Here is a 15,494-nt window from a genome sequence, read left to right on the forward strand (position 1 = left end):
CTTGTTCCACTGTTCAGTCTCACATTATGAGAGGTGGTCTCTGCATGACCATGGGCTGCTGATGGCATGCTGAATGTCATTTATGTTTGTTCCTCATGGTTTTGTATGTGAGTTGGACTTTGAGAATTAAATAAAAACACTCTCTCTTTTATTATTTAACTTGACAAAAATTATATGATACCCTTTTAGTTATGTCAAGTGCTAGAAAGAAAAATATGAACAATATTGGATGAATATCTAGCAGCTAAAATTAAAAGTTATAGTCTCATATCAAGCAAGAGTCTGAAGTTAATTTTACACAGCACAGAGAAAGATAGCCATTATTTTATAATAACTTTGAATGGAGTATAATCCATAAAAATGTTGGATCACTATGTTGTACACCTGAAATTAATACAATATTGTAAATCAACTATACTTCAATTTAAAAAACCTTAAATATAAAAAAATATAAAGTTTACTAAATAAGAAATTAATTTTTTCAATAGTTTTACTTCTGCTGGAAAAGTAACACTTTTGAGTGATTTTTTAAAATATTCAGTTACGTTGCTATTATTATATATATAATATATTATGTATATATATTTATTTATATACTTAAGTAAAATATCTATATTTTATATTTATTTATATATTTAGATATATATTTAGGATTTGCCCCCTCTCTGGAATTTAGTTCCTTTAGACGTCTTTGCACTCAGCAACCGTTTGTCTTTTTAAAATGATTTTCTTAGCTTATCTAATTTTTTTTCTATTTAAAGATGGAAGTGATTGTTTGTCACAACTTTCTACATCCTATCTGGAGCAGAATGCCATTTATTTTAATTTTGCCATTTTGATAAAGGGAGAAAAAACAATAGTATCCAGGGATTTTATGTTCGATTGAAACCTTTAAGGCAGGAGGGGCATGCCAGCACCTGACATGAGGATTACTTCTCCAGCCTAAAGATGGAGACCCACTAGTCAGGTTACTCTGAAGGGGGTCTCAGGACAGGGAAGTAGCCAAAATGAAATACTTAGAAATGGGTCACAACACTGGGGACAATGTTAGTGCTCAGATTGTGGACCAAAAGCTCTTCAAATCCTTCTTATGTAAAGTCACTTGAGCCTCACCTTGTAACTAAAATTTCTCATGGTTTCCTTTTAGGGCCAAAAGCAGATGTGAAGCCTTTTTAGAGCCTTTTCTCTTTGGTCTAGCAAGAAATGTTAATCAAAATGGTATAAAATGTCACACTAGCTTAAAGATCTAGAAAGGGGTTTCTAATGTCCTTGTAGGGTGGCCCTGTGTAGAGCACAGGTTATAAAGGCCCAGAGTTAGACAGAGGAGGTATCTTTCTGAAGTTGTGGGTTCTGATATGTGATCATTTCCCTGAAGTGAGGGGTTCTTGTACACCAAGTAAAGAAAGTGACAAGTTAGCCAAAAATTGAGTTTAAAAAAATCTGAATAGAAAAAAATACATAATAATTTTGCTATATAAATAAGATTTGATTTATTTATAACCTCATTCATCCTAACTCTTTAAAATACTTCTTTGGAAACCACTGATCATTTCTCAAAGCTCCCCTTGAAGTACAAAAGCATAAGTAAATCTCTCTAAGCTCCTTTCCCTTGTCTTTTGGGAAACAGAAGCCAAATGAAACTCACAATTTGTTCAGGGTCCGAAATACAAAAAGTGTTTCTGAACTTAACCAAAATGTTCAAGGCTTTCCCCATCATTAAGAGAAACACAAAAGCTTGTTTTTACTGTATCTAGTATTACATGGTTGGACCTGAGATTAAGGAACTGTCCTGGCCTCTTGTCCCCCTGACAGCCAAAGTGATGTATTGTGTGTGACAGCTGGCCATGGTGAAGGTCACTGTGGCTCTGGTACCTCAGTTTTGCAGAACTTTGTAAATTAGGATGCACGCTATCCAGCTTTCATGAGGTAGACAATTAAAGCAAAACCCATCGGGGTCTTTGGGAAGCTGCCAGGCATAGCTCCACACCTCTATGTTTCAATTTGCCCATTAATTAATAATCTTAAGGCTTAACGAATAATCTTAAGGCTTAATAATTACATCTAGACAACATCTGGCTATTGTTAATTGCCAATGGAATTAACTGAAAGTAAATAAATGGGAAGCCTACCAAGCATTTGGGAGAAGCATGTTGTCAAAGAAACTGCAAACTTAGAAAACCCCAAACTGTCTAATCTCCAAAGCAATCCTTGGGCACTCCAACCCATACCAGGAAGAAGCGGGATACCAAAGTTTAGCAGCTTCCGAACAGTATGAACTCTTCAGTACCACTTCATACTGGCCCTGGAGGACGTAGCACAAGGAAGACCTTTCCAGAGGGCAGAGTAGGGGAGTAGCTGGGGAAAGTGGGCATGGGAGATCGTCCTGGAGGAGACCCTGCCATCCAGGCTGCCAGGTGAGCCCATCAAGGAACTTAGTGCTAGAGAATGAGTCTTGTCTACACAGTCGCAGTATATCAGATGTTTGGGGAACAGGCAACTTGGCTACGTCAGGACCTGATGGAGAGGACTGAAGAGCTCCTGGAGGTCCTGGACTTTCAGCTGGACAATGTAAATGGAAGAGATGGATGGGATTTGAGAAGTTTCTGCCTTGGCCAGAAGGTGAATCTGTTCTATGTATGAAAAAAATATTGGGCGCGGATATTTGGGTGGCCAAAGGAGGGCACTGTGGCTGAGAAGCCAGCGTATTTTTTATTAGTTTTTATTGGAATAGAGTTGTTTTACAATATTGTGTTAGTTTCTGCTGTACAGCAAAGTGAATCAGTTACATATATACATATATCTACTCTTTTTTAGATTTCCTTCCCATTTGGGTCACCACAGATCATTGAGTTGAGTTCCCTGTGTTATACAGTAGTTTCTCATTATTTATCTATTTTATACGTAGTAGTGTATATATGTCAATCCCAATCTACCAATTTGTCCCACCCTGCCCCCCTCTCCCCCTTCTGCCCTTGGTAACTATACGTTTGTTTTCTACATCTGTGACTCAATTTCTGGTTTGCAAATAAGTTCATCTGTACCATTTTTCTAGATTCCACATATAAGCAATATTATATGATATTTGTTTTTCTCTTTCTGACTTAATTCACTCTGTATGACAATCTCTAGGTCCATCCGCATCTCTGCAAATGGCACTATTTCGTTCCTTTTTATGGCTGCTGTAACAAATTACCATAAATTTAGTGGCTTAAGACAACAGGAAATTATGATCTGGTATGTCTACAGGTCAGAAGTTGAACATGTCTCGCTACTGGGCTAAGGTGTTCCCTTCTGGAGGCTCTGGGGGAGAATCTGTTCCCTTGCCTTTCCCAGTTTCTAGAAGCCAACTGCATTCCTTGGCTCATGGTCCCCTTCTTCTTCAAAGCCAGAAGTGGTGGGTTGAGTCTTTTTTCATATGGAATGTCTCTGACCTGCCTTCTGACCACAGCCAGGAAAAGTCCTCTGTTTTCGAGAGTCAATGTGATTAGATTGGGCCCACTTGGATAATCCAGGAGAATCTCCCCAACTCAAGGTTCTTACTGCAAAGTCTTTTTTCTATGAAAAATAACATATGCACAGGAATACTCTGAGAATTAGGATGTGGATATGTCCGGGGGACAATTATTCTGCCTGCCATACGCATATCCCTCAATATCTGCTTTCCACTTCTTCAGAAGTGGGACCTCCATGTTATTTACTGAAAGCAGGGAACATCACTGCCCAGAATGAAGACCACGCTGCCCTGTTTCCTCTGATATGTTTGATGTGACTGAATCTACCATGGGATGGAAGTGGAAGTGGTATATGCTGCTTCCCGAAGTTGCCTTAAAGAAAGAGGGCATGTCTTTCCCTTTCTCTTTTTCCTTCCTGCTGGCCAAAATGCACACATGAGGAGTGAAGCTCTGGATCAGGCATCTTGGAACGTGACAGAGAAGCTGCATAATGAGGATGAGAGAGTCATGGGGTAGGAGACTGGGTCCCCATGGGTCATGAGCTACCATATCAACCCTGTGTTATTAATGCAAGGGGGAAATTAACTTCTATCTTCTTAGCTTCTGTTATCAGGGGGTTTGGGTGCTGGGTCAAACCTGCTCCTATCAAATAAACAGGGTGCAAAGAGATTGCCAATCCAAAGTACAGAAAACAAGATAAATGGATAGGAAATGAGAAGAAGGGATTTGAAATTTCTCCAGGTTCTGGCCAGCTAAAGAAGGAGAAGTCATGAGTATGACAAAAACAAAACAAAACAAAACCTCAAGAAAAAAGCGTAACTAAAGGAACACAACAGAAGTACAGGGTTCAAATGCAGCTACACTGTGGGAGCCTCTGACCAGTGTCTTTCTCTGCAAACTCTGAAAGAGTTAAATTTTAGCTTTAAAAGTTAAAACCTTACCAGTTTTCACTGGGGGATAAAAGGACCCCCAAATCTCAATGGTTTAAAACAACAAAGGCTTATTTCTCACTCACTGTACGTGTTCAGTGCGGGACAGCAGGGATCACCACTCATTTTAATAATTCAGGGACTCAGGCTGAGAAAGACTCATCTTAACATGTGCCTCTTTGCTTGTGGCAGCAGGAAAAAGGGAGTATGGTGAACCGTATACTGGCTCTTAAAAATGGTGCTCAGCAAAGCAGCACTATTCACAGTAGCCAGGAGGTGGAAGCAACCTGAATGTCCATTGATGGATGAATGAATAAACAAAATGTAGGATACTCAGATGGTGGAATACTATTCAGCCTTTTAAAGGAAGGCTATCGTATCACATGCTACAACATGGATGAACCTTGAGGACATTATGCTTAGTAAAAGAGGCAGTCGCAAAAGACAGATACTGTAGGATTGATTCCACTTACATGAGTTAGCTAGAGAGGTCAAATTTATAGAGACAGAAAGTAGAATGGTGGTGGCCAGGGGCTCGGGGGAGGGGAGGATGAAGAGTTGCTGCTTAATGTGTAGAGTTTCAGTTCTGCAAGATGACAAAGTTCTGGAGACCTGTTTCACAGACACATTCATGTGAATATGCTTAACGCTACAGAATTCATTGTACATTGAAAAATGGCTACAATGGGGCTTCCCTGGTGGCGCAGTGGTTGAGAATCCACCTGCCAATGCAGGGGACACGGGTTCGAGCCCTGGTCTGGGAAGATCCCACATGCCGCAGAGCAACTGGGCCCGTGAGCCACAACTACTGAGCCTGCGCGTCTGGAGCCTGTGCTCCGCAACAAGAGAGGCCACGATAGTGAGAGGCCCGCGCACCGCCATGAAGAGTGGCCCCGGCTTGCCGCAAGTAGAGAAAGCCCTCGCACAGAAACGAAGACCCAACACAGCCATAAATAAATAAATAAATTTTTAAAAAAATGGCTACAATGGTAAATTGTATGCTATGTGGGTTTTACCACAATTAAAACAATGGTGCTTAGGAAAGATAAATGTCACTTCTGTTCACATTTAATTAGCAAAGTAAGTTACAGTAGCTCAGCCTGACTTTAAAAGTGTGGGGAGGGGAGGTATAATCCTTGCATGGGCCCATTAGCAGTAAAGCAAATCTATTTAGTGAACAGTATTAAGTATTATCACAATCTCTTCGCCCTGGCCATGAAATATTTCTTTCACACTCCTTCCTGCATATAACATGCATTCATTCATTCCCTTTCCAGGAAAGACAACTCAGAAGTCCCAGCGATGGCATCAAGCTCAAAGCCCAGGATCCCTGGGGGCTGCACAGTAGCCTTTATATCAGAAGGGAACGTGCAAGCGGCCTCTCCCACAGGTCCAAGTGCACCTCCCCTTGATCCACAGACCCACCCCTCCTCCAACACACACACACACACACACACACACACACACACACACACACACGCACACTCTCCAGTGCTGGAGCAGCATCAGGATAACTTAAATAAATGCTCACATTAAAAATAAGAAGAATGGGAAACACAAGGCAGTCACTGGCCTACTACAGTTCTGATATTAGTCTAGGCTGAAGGTTTAGGCCCCCCGACCCGAAGGGTGAGGAATTTTCCCTGAAGAGTCTCCATCTGGGTTTCCTAGGAGGGGGGTCTCCATGGGCCTTGGATTTTCCCTTTAGGAGGCTCCTCCTTTTCCGTTATTATCCTTCTTGGCCTTGTCTGAAGTAGGCACTGAAAAATAGAGTCAGCCCTCTGTATCTGTGGGTTCCACATCCGTGGATATGGAGAGCCACAGGTCCCACACCATTTAATACAAGGGACTTGAGCATCCGTGGCGTTCGATATCTGTGGAGGTCCTGGAACCAATCACCCAGTGGACACCCAGGAAAGACCTTACCTGCCTTAGAGGTTGAGCCACCTTCTCAGCTTACTTCTTGCTCCTCTCTGATAGGGAATCCAAGGGTCCTTTTAAGTCTCAAATAGCCACGATCACATTTAATGCAAGTTGGTGCCTCTTTTCACACTCAAACAGTTTTTTAAACTTAAACTTGTTTGACTTCTTACCTACACCCATGTTTCCTTTCTAGACACATTTCTCTGCCATATTTCTCTGCTCTCTTGCCCCAGTGCCTGTCTCTCTCCCTCTTTCCCTGCCTCCCTCCCTAATTGTAGGTTCCTTGAGCCTAACAGTGAGAGCAACATCTCTTCCCCTGAACGGTGTTTAAGTCATTTTGAGCCACTTGGTTCAACTGAAGGGAATTTCAGGCCACCACACCCTAATCCATGTTCAGTGATCTGATCCTCACTGCAAAGCTGTGTTTTAATAGGCTTCATTGCTCGAAGTATCGATTTTATTTTTTTTTTTATTTTTTAAATTTTTGGCTGCATTGGGTCTTCGTTGCTGCATGCAGGCTTTCTCTAGTTGTGGCGGGCGGGGGCTACTCTTCATTGTGGAGCACAGGATCTAGGCACGCGGGCTCAGTAGTTGTGGCTTGCGGGCTCTAGAGCTGCCAGGCTCAGTAGTTGTGGCGCATGTGCTTAGCCGCTCCACGGCATGTGGGATCTTCCTGGACCAGGGCTCAAACCCATGTCCCCTGCGTTGGCAGGCGTATTCTTAACCACTGTGCCACCAGGGAAGTCCCCAAAGTATCAGTTTTATCTTTTATTGTTTGGGTTGAGAAGCAGTTGCCTTTCCAACCTTGTAAGTCCCTGAATTTGTAAACTCTCTCATCTCTTTTACTCATCCTTACCAACTGACCAATCTTCTCCCAACATATCTCTTTCTTGTAATATCTTGCCAAATAGCAACCAATAGCAACCAAGTAAACAGTAATAATAATAATTTGTTTTCAATCTCTTCCCTAAAGTTAGGTGTGCCTCTTACCTTCCAGCTTACTGTCGGCAACACTTTCAAATGTTTCCCCACTAGAAAACATGGATTTCCAGTCCTCCCATCTTCAGGAATAGTTTCCTTGACTCTCTCTGACCAGCTGTTAAGCCAGTGCCACATATTTTGGGGGTTATTTTATTATTAAAACAGCAGCTCACGCTTAGGGTCCAAGTTCTGCGTCATTTCAGGATAAGATAGATAATCCTGTGGTGACAAAATTTCCCCCCAATATCAACAGCTTTAATAAGAGGTTTCTCTTCTCTTGTACCCCGTGTCCATTGGATGGGTCTTCAGATGACTTTGTTCACAGTAGTCACTCAGGGAGGGAGGGACACACATGGCCAGTCTCTGTCTCAACATCTGCTGCCATAAGCAGAGCTCCAGGGGGAAGAGAGGGCACCTCTTAGAGCTGGAAATATTTGGTAAGAAACAAGAATAGAAGCTCTATAGCTCTGAGTTCAAATGCAAAGAACAGAACCCACTGTATCTAATTTAAGGAGGAAGAGAGAGATTCAAAGATTCAATGGCTCATGGATAGTTGGGAGGACTAAAGAAATAGACTGTAGGTTGAACTTCCAGAAAACTCTCCCAAAGTCTCACCCTAGAACTGGGTCATCAAAGGAGCTGTGCTTCTCCTGCAATCAGGAATCCACTAGCTTTAGGACCCCTGGAGAATGAAAACTGTCTCTCAGTCAGGAAGCCATCATTGCCACCAGTTCCAGACCCGGCTACACCTGCCACAGTCTATGTCCACAGGACAGATGCAAGGAAGCCTGCCCCTCAAAACCCACAAAGCTGGTGCCTGGCATCTCTGCTGATAGGGTCACAGGAAAACAAAAAGCAGCAGACATGACAGACAGAGCTAAGTGTGGCCTTCTCCTAGTCTCCACTTTCTAAATCTCTTGCTAGCGCATCTGATTGGCCAAATCCAAATCCCACCCGGAACCCAGGCTGCAGTGGGCTCTAGGTATGGTTTTTAGACTCTAGCATCTACAGTCTAGGGGAGGCACACCACAGCAAAGCCGAAGTTGAGCAAGAAGGCAACACATCCATCCCTTAACACGCGGCAGCAAGCCACAGTGTAGGGTGGCACATGCTACACCAACCATAAAACTTGCTTATAATTTTTACCCCTGCCTACTTTAAAGTTATGTTAAGAGGTTTACACTAAACATCCAAAAGCAGGCCCTTAGGGATTCAGGAACAGTTAAATTTTTTCTGTGCTCTCCTTTACAATCCATGGGGGAAGATATATACTTTCATCAAACAAAATACGTGAAGGACTGTGCTTCAGGCTGTTGTGCATTCCCATAGTTTGTCGTCTCCAGTTCTCACACCAATTCTTTCAGGTCGTGTATCAGTGAGGGGCTGTATTCAGCTGCATGTCACAGACACCCAGCTCCAGTGGCTTGAACAAGCAAGGTGCTTATTTTCCATAGGTAATAAGCAGTCTGGAAGGGAGCGATCCAGGGCCAGTACAGGGACCCGGATGCCTGGCTTTCTGCTGTTCTGTCCTAAACTTGTGGCCTTCATCCTCACAGACATAAGATAGCTGTCTTACTTCCAGACATTACCAGCAACTTCCAGAATGGGAAGGGGAGGAACCAAGGCAGAAGACAGCTGCGGGGGCTGGGTCCGCCCTGTTATAGGTGATGTTTACACTACAACCTCATGACTCCTGCACACATCTCGTTTCCAAAACAGTGTCACGAGGCTACCTCTCCTTCTGCCAGGGAACTGGAGGATGAAAGGTTCTGTTTTGTTTTGGCCAGAGCTATTACCAAAAACAGAATTCTGTTAATAAGGAAGAAAATCAGAGTGACTATCAGGCAGGTAATTAGCAGCGTCTGCCTCCGATAAACATTATTCTCTTCATTGTACAACAAGGAAACCAGGGTTCCAAGAGGCTGAGTCATGTGATCATAGCTTGGGATTTGAATTCAGGCCTTATGATTGCAAAATCAGGGCTTTTTGATGAGAATTTATTTATTGGGGGGAGGAATCTTTTATGGAAGCATAGTTGATTTACAATGTTGTGTTAGTTTCAAGTGTACAGCAAAGTGATTCAGTTATATATATATGTACACACACACTTTTTCAGGTTCTTTTCCATTATAGGTTATTACAAGATATTGAGTATAGTTCCCTGTGCTATACAGTAGGTCCTTGTTGGTTTTCTATTTTATATATAATAGTGTGTATCTGTTAATACCAAACTCCTGACTTATCTCTCCCCTCCCCCATCTCCCCTTTGGTAACCATAAGTTTGTTTTCTGTGTCTGTGAAAGAATTTATTTTTAAAATAGTTCAAACAACAAAAAATTTTGACCTCTAAAGAGGTAAATTGAATTATTCAGAGAACAAACAAACAAAAAGAAATCATATGCTAAAGATTCTGGACAGCAGAAGTGGGAGTAGGAATTAGAAGGGGGGAAAGGACGAGATTTTCTGTGGGAACAGCACAACCTCATGCTTAAACAATGACAACAAAAACCCCCCATGCTTAAAAGCAGCCTGAAAGATTATGGAACATTTTCAGGCTAGTTTCCCACTGCTGGGTAAAAATTCATTGCCTTGTGGTTAGAATTCATTCTGACCTGGCAAAGTCATTTTATTGCTTCTATTAACTCTTACCTAGTGCTTGAGAATTAAAGTAGCTCTTAACCAAACTAACCTGAAAATCATCTCCAATCGCTATATGGTGTTTTCCAGAATGATTCATGTGATTCTCATTTCCCTAAACCTGGCTATTTTTGCTGTTGTTGTTGTTTGGTGTTTTTTGCTATCATTGAGAAAAGGAAATGTTTTGATCTGCCCTGAAAGGCAGGTCCCCTGTGAATAGCGACAGGGATGGGGCTATTGGATATCTCCTACCAGCTCCCAGGGATTCTGAGGTTTGAAGGAAATGCAGAAGACATCAGAAATGGGTGCCAAGATCCCAGCTGAGAGGGGAAGGGTGGGCCTGCTTGAGAGTGCCTCGCCCTGGCCGTAGTGTGCAAGAACGTACAACCCCCAACCGGTCTTGGGCACCTGACAGCCTGTGGCTTTTCCCTTAAGGGGATGGGATGTGTCCTTACTTTGCTGTGTCCTTACCTTGAACCTTGGGGATTCCCCTCCCTTAACTTTCACCACCTTGAACCTGGTTGGCTCTTGGCGTCAGACATGCGGACAATCTGGCCAAAAAGGATGGCCAAACAAATGTAGCGCAATCCCTGGTTCTAGCTACTGAGCATGGCTAATTCCTGCCCAAATAGTCATTTGGGAACTACAAAGAGCAAATTAATTACACTCCTGTGAGTTTAAGCAGCAGCAACAAGAAGAAGGAGAGGTAAATAACGCAGAGATTGGATCTGAAAAGGACCAGGGGTGGGAAAACACACTTGGGGTAAAGAATCTGCACACAGATTAAATGTGATTGAAGGCTGGGAAAAACAAAAAGGGGGTTCCTGTTGGAAGATCACAGAATGCCCTGGCCCTCCTTGCTAATGCAGTTACAAGGTGTGCTTGTCCAATCATTGAAATAATAGAGCCTTCAAAGGACGTGGCTTGTGGGGTTTTGCTCAGCTTGGGTTCCCTTTGAGGATGGGGGGGCAGGGAATGTAATCTCGCCAGGGGCTGAGGAGCTGCCTCGCGCTACCTGGGAAGCTGGGAGGAGGTGCTTTTCTAAGGACCTCGGGGTGGGACGTTTTTAATCTTGCAAATAGAGAAGAAGGTGGGTAGTGCCTGGCAAAACTGGAATTGGGGAAGGATGGAGCCCAAGCAAATTCTCGTATAAAAATCACAGGAGAAGCTTGTTTGAAACGCAGAGTCCCAAGGCCAGCCATAAAAGATTCTGATTCAGTAAGCTGGGGTTAGGGTCTGGGAATCACAGGCAGTGTCTATGATTTGGGACCAGTGGCTCTCTGTCCCAGTTACTTTGCAAAAACTAAATGTGGTCTCTTCAAAAGTTAGCACTCAATCCAATTAGAGACTTGACTGATAAAAATACAAAAAAAAAAAAAATAGACTATTCTTTTGCCACCTGTCGTTCATTCACCTTTGGAGTTCTTTGGCCTATTCACTGAAGAATAGTAACTTACCCAGGAATTACAGAACTATCAGAAGCAACAAAATATGATTTTAGTATTGATTTCTCCACAACTGCCATTACTTAGAGCAAAAGCCTGCCTGTGCCTGCCTGAAAGAGGGCAGGAGGGACAGATCAAGAAGGAGGTGATCCCTTCCTTTCAAGATTTCCTTTCGAGATCTGAAGACTAAACACCTTTCTTCCAGAGGAAGAAAGTGCTGGGACCCCCAGAGATCCACAAGATTCATTAGGGCTGTGCAGTAGCTTTAAGGTTTTTTCACCAAGACCCATCCTAAAAATACATTTCAAGACACAACCTACAACACACACACACATTCCACATACATGTACCTATGTGTGGTATGTGTTTATGTGGAAACATATGGAAAATGGAAACGCTTTATAAAACACGACTTACCTTTACCATGTGAAATGCACTCTGATATTTTCTATGCTCTGCCCTTTTTTCTTTTCCCTTCTCCCTTCCCCATCTTCCTTAATGATAGTCATGGTACCATAAAATGGTTTCATCTTGCTGTTTGAAAACTGCTGGGGTCAGGGTAAGATTCCAACTGTTCTGAGTAGGAAAGAAGGGGAGAGGAGTTGGAGTTGGAAAAGAGGGTTGTTTACTCATTTTTTCCTTCTTCCTTCCTCAGGAAGTAACTCTCTTCATTTATCCATTGTCTAAATTGGCTAAGACAGCATCCATATCCTGCAGAGAAGACTTTACAGTCTTAGAGGTTGATACATCCAAACAAGAGAAACTCTCCTCGGAATTTACTGATAAACAAAGAAGTCTTTTCTTCTTACCAGGCTGGCCTCCTCACTGTCTTGCACGGGGTATGCTCGTTTCTGCTCGGCTGTCTTTACCTCCTAACCTGGAATTCCAGCTACCCACAAAATCATTCTCCTCACTTGCACCTCTCACCTCCAGGGCTGCCAGTGGAGGTCTGGGCTCATCTTCCCAGACCTTGAAAGCTACTGAAGGCACAGGTGAACCCTCCCTCCCCTAGCATCCTGCTCAAGCAGGTATAATCCACTTCAAAGTCAAAAGAACCAGTGCTGTTATTTATTTTACAACTAAAGCCATTATTTTCATCACTTGTAAATGAAATCTGGGACTCAAATGACACAAGGTCCTCACCATCAACCTTCTTCACCCACCTAGCAAGGTTCATTTTCATTGCTGTCATTTAATTATGTGCAGTAAAAACAGCCACAGTTTTGTCTGCTGTTGTTGGTTGAGTGGTTAGCCTTGAAAAATATCAGCTAAACAAGCCAACTTCATGAGTTACTTTTCATCACAGCGGGGAAAAAAAATCACCCCAGTCCCACCTTCATTGTGACACCTGTTCATATCCATAAAGAAAAACAACAATTCAACCCAGATTTCAAGTGCTACCCAGCATCCTTCCCACACATACCTTATTTATAAAAGTCTTCATTGGTTTAAAAAAAAAACAAGCACTTTTGCAAATTAACTCTCTTCCAAAACAACTTCATTATAAATTAATTATCATGGTAAAATTATAAACCTCGGAGTTTCTATCCAGTTCTAAAGCAAAGAACTGGTTTTATCCCAGCTCTTTTGAGTGTATTGTGATCCACTGAATATCTGAAAACAAGAAGTCTATCAAAGATAGTTGGGATCATGTCAAAAGTATACAGGCACTAATTTGAAAAGGGTCTCTCATATTGGGGCAATATGAGTATCAAAAAAAAGTAATAATGGCAATAGATTGAAGCATGCCAAATATATAAAAATCCGTGAGTTCCTAAAGATATTACAAAAAAGAAGGTCATTGACCACTTCCGGAGTTTTCTAGGATACTAATTCATTACTCTGAAAATTAATAAAGAAAAATGTCAAGCATTAAAATTAATTACTTGATAATGTTATTTAATACATATTTGTAGCCTCTTCGTGACCAAAGTGGATTTGGCCATATTTGTAGCATAAGGTTTCATTAGTGTTTTCCTATAATGTGAACTTTTGCCTTCTAATATGATTATAAAACTACCATGCCTAATTTTGCTTTTTTAAAAAAATGATTTCATATGAGTGGAATTATTCAGTATGGTCTTTTGTATTTGCCTTCTTTCACATAGCATTTTGTTTTTGACATTCATCCATTCAGGAATATTTTATTCCTCTTTATTAAGCTGAGTAGTATTCTACTGTATGTAGTTACCGTAATTTGCTTAACCATTCACTAGTGCTTTTTCTGTATCTGTTGAACTGATGGGTTTTTTTCCCCTTTATTCCAGCAATACGGTGATTTACATTGACTGATTTTCAGATGTTAAACCAATTTTGCATTCCCAGGATAAACTTAACTCTTAAATGTTGTTGGATTTGATTTACTAAAAAGAACTTTTTTTATTGAGGTATACCTGATGTACAATATTATATAGATTCCAGGTATACAACATAGAGGTGATTAACAGTTTTTAAAAGTTATATTTCATTTATAGTTACTTGATTTACTAAAATTTTGTTCAAGATTTTTGTGTCTATGTTTATGAAGGATATTGGTCTGTAGCTCTCTTTACTTCTGTGGTTTTTCACTGGTTTTGGTATCAGGGTAAGCATGATTTCATAAATTCAGAAGTGTTTGCAATGCCTGTTAAATGCCTTGCAGAACTTTGAGAAACATTAAATTATGCATATTTAAATTGTCATTTAAATATGTTTCAAAAATAAAATAATCTGTTCTGACCTTCTTCAGTCTTTTCTAATTTCCATAACAAATATGGAAGGTGAACTCTGTTCACCTTCAAGGCTGGTTTGAAGGCGGCTGAATTAGTGAGTGATTTGTAATCAGATTTCAGGAAACTATTCCTAAGCAATTTTAGGGATTATTGTCACTAGAAACCTAGAAGGGGAAACCAAGACCCTTAAAGGTTGCCAGACTCTTCCAGATCAGAGTACCTTCCCACTTTCACAGCGCTCCATCACACAGCACTCATTACAAGCTTTTACAGGAAACTATATAAAGTGCCTCCTGTGTATACGTTTACCTTATAAAATTAATGTGTCCGTCCTTACTCTTTTTCTTCCTTATGAAGGCCTACTCTTCCTACTGACACAATCCAAAAAGGGAGCGGCAAAACAATGAAACTACAGGATCCTGTGGCTTGGAGGTTACTAGTTGAACTGGGCATGCTCAGTCGCCAGGCAGATTTTTTTTTTTTTTTTTTCGGTGAAGTGGAAACTACAACAGAGCGTACCGTGCGCACGGAGGTGGGCGTGCCCTCGTGGAATTTAGAACGTTGCCGCAGCCAATGGGGCCTCGCGGCCGGCTGCCGGGGCTCCTCATTGGAGGAGCGGGGAGGCAAGCGAGTAGAGGGCCCCTGGAGGGAGCCGCGGAGGTTCAGGTCCCGGAGGCCGGGCTGCGCCGAGCCCTGCGCGTGAACAGCTGCGGCGGGGGCAGCCTCCAGCGGCGGTGCCAGCAGTTCCAGCCCGTTGCTTTACTTTTTAGCTGCACCAACGTAGTCATTATGCCGAAGAGAAAGGTAAGTCTTACCAAAAAACATTTCAAAGGCCTTCAAATTGTGCTAACAGCAAATCTCGTCATTGCAATGGATGGCGTGCAGTGCACTCGGTAGTAACTCGGGGGTTGCGAATCTCTTTGCTTCTTCAGTGCTTGTTTTCAGTTGCCTGTTGCAGACATTGCGCCCTCCCTCTGTCCCCATCGATCTCTGAATGTTACTTTCTTTCCGGCGACCCGGCTTCCCTTCTTTTTGAACTCATTCTAGCCGGTATGGTTTCCACCTCGAACAAGAAGCAAAAGCGCTTTTCACCCCCGCTTCCAGGAGGGGAGTTTGCTCTTTACAAACTGTCAGGTTGCGGTTAGTGTGGAGGAAAAGCAGCGCGGGGTGGGGAACAAGTCCACGCGTAGGGAGATGGAAAATGAATCCAATAAGTCGGGCAGATGTCGGGGTTATTCCCATGTGGGCCGTGCCCACGCCGGTGCGCCGCGATGGCTCTGAGGCTACAGGAGAGGGAAAGCCATGTTTAAAATAGCGCTCACTCCCCTGCTCGCCTGCGCTGCAGACCCGTATGTACCAACTCCAGTGTCAGGCAGGGCTGGGGACGGCGCAGGCGGGGCCGGGGTGGCTGGACTT

At 42.5% G+C, this 15,494-nt stretch overlaps 1 protein-coding gene across 7 annotated transcripts in view; it reads left to right on the top strand.

Annotated features, from left to right (window-relative positions):
* Window positions 1-14,636: 14,636 nt before the first annotated feature.
* HMGN3 (high mobility group nucleosomal binding domain 3) overlaps window positions 14,637-15,494 on the top strand; it is a 31,349-nt gene continuing 30,491 nt past the window's right edge. For all 7 annotated transcript variants that reach the window (XM_007167970.3, XM_057528233.1, XM_007167969.3 and 4 more), the window contains exon 1: window positions 14,637-14,882. In XM_007167970.3, coding sequence (XP_007168032.2) covers window positions 14,652-14,882 — 231 coding nt within the window. In that variant the 5' untranslated portion in view covers window positions 14,637-14,651. The remainder of the gene's footprint in view (window positions 14,883-15,494) is intronic.

Source organism: Balaenoptera acutorostrata, chromosome 14 (assembly GCF_949987535.1).
Source record: "Balaenoptera acutorostrata chromosome 14, mBalAcu1.1, whole genome shotgun sequence".
Classification (NCBI taxonomy): Eukaryota; Metazoa; Chordata; class Mammalia; order Artiodactyla; family Balaenopteridae; genus Balaenoptera; species Balaenoptera acutorostrata.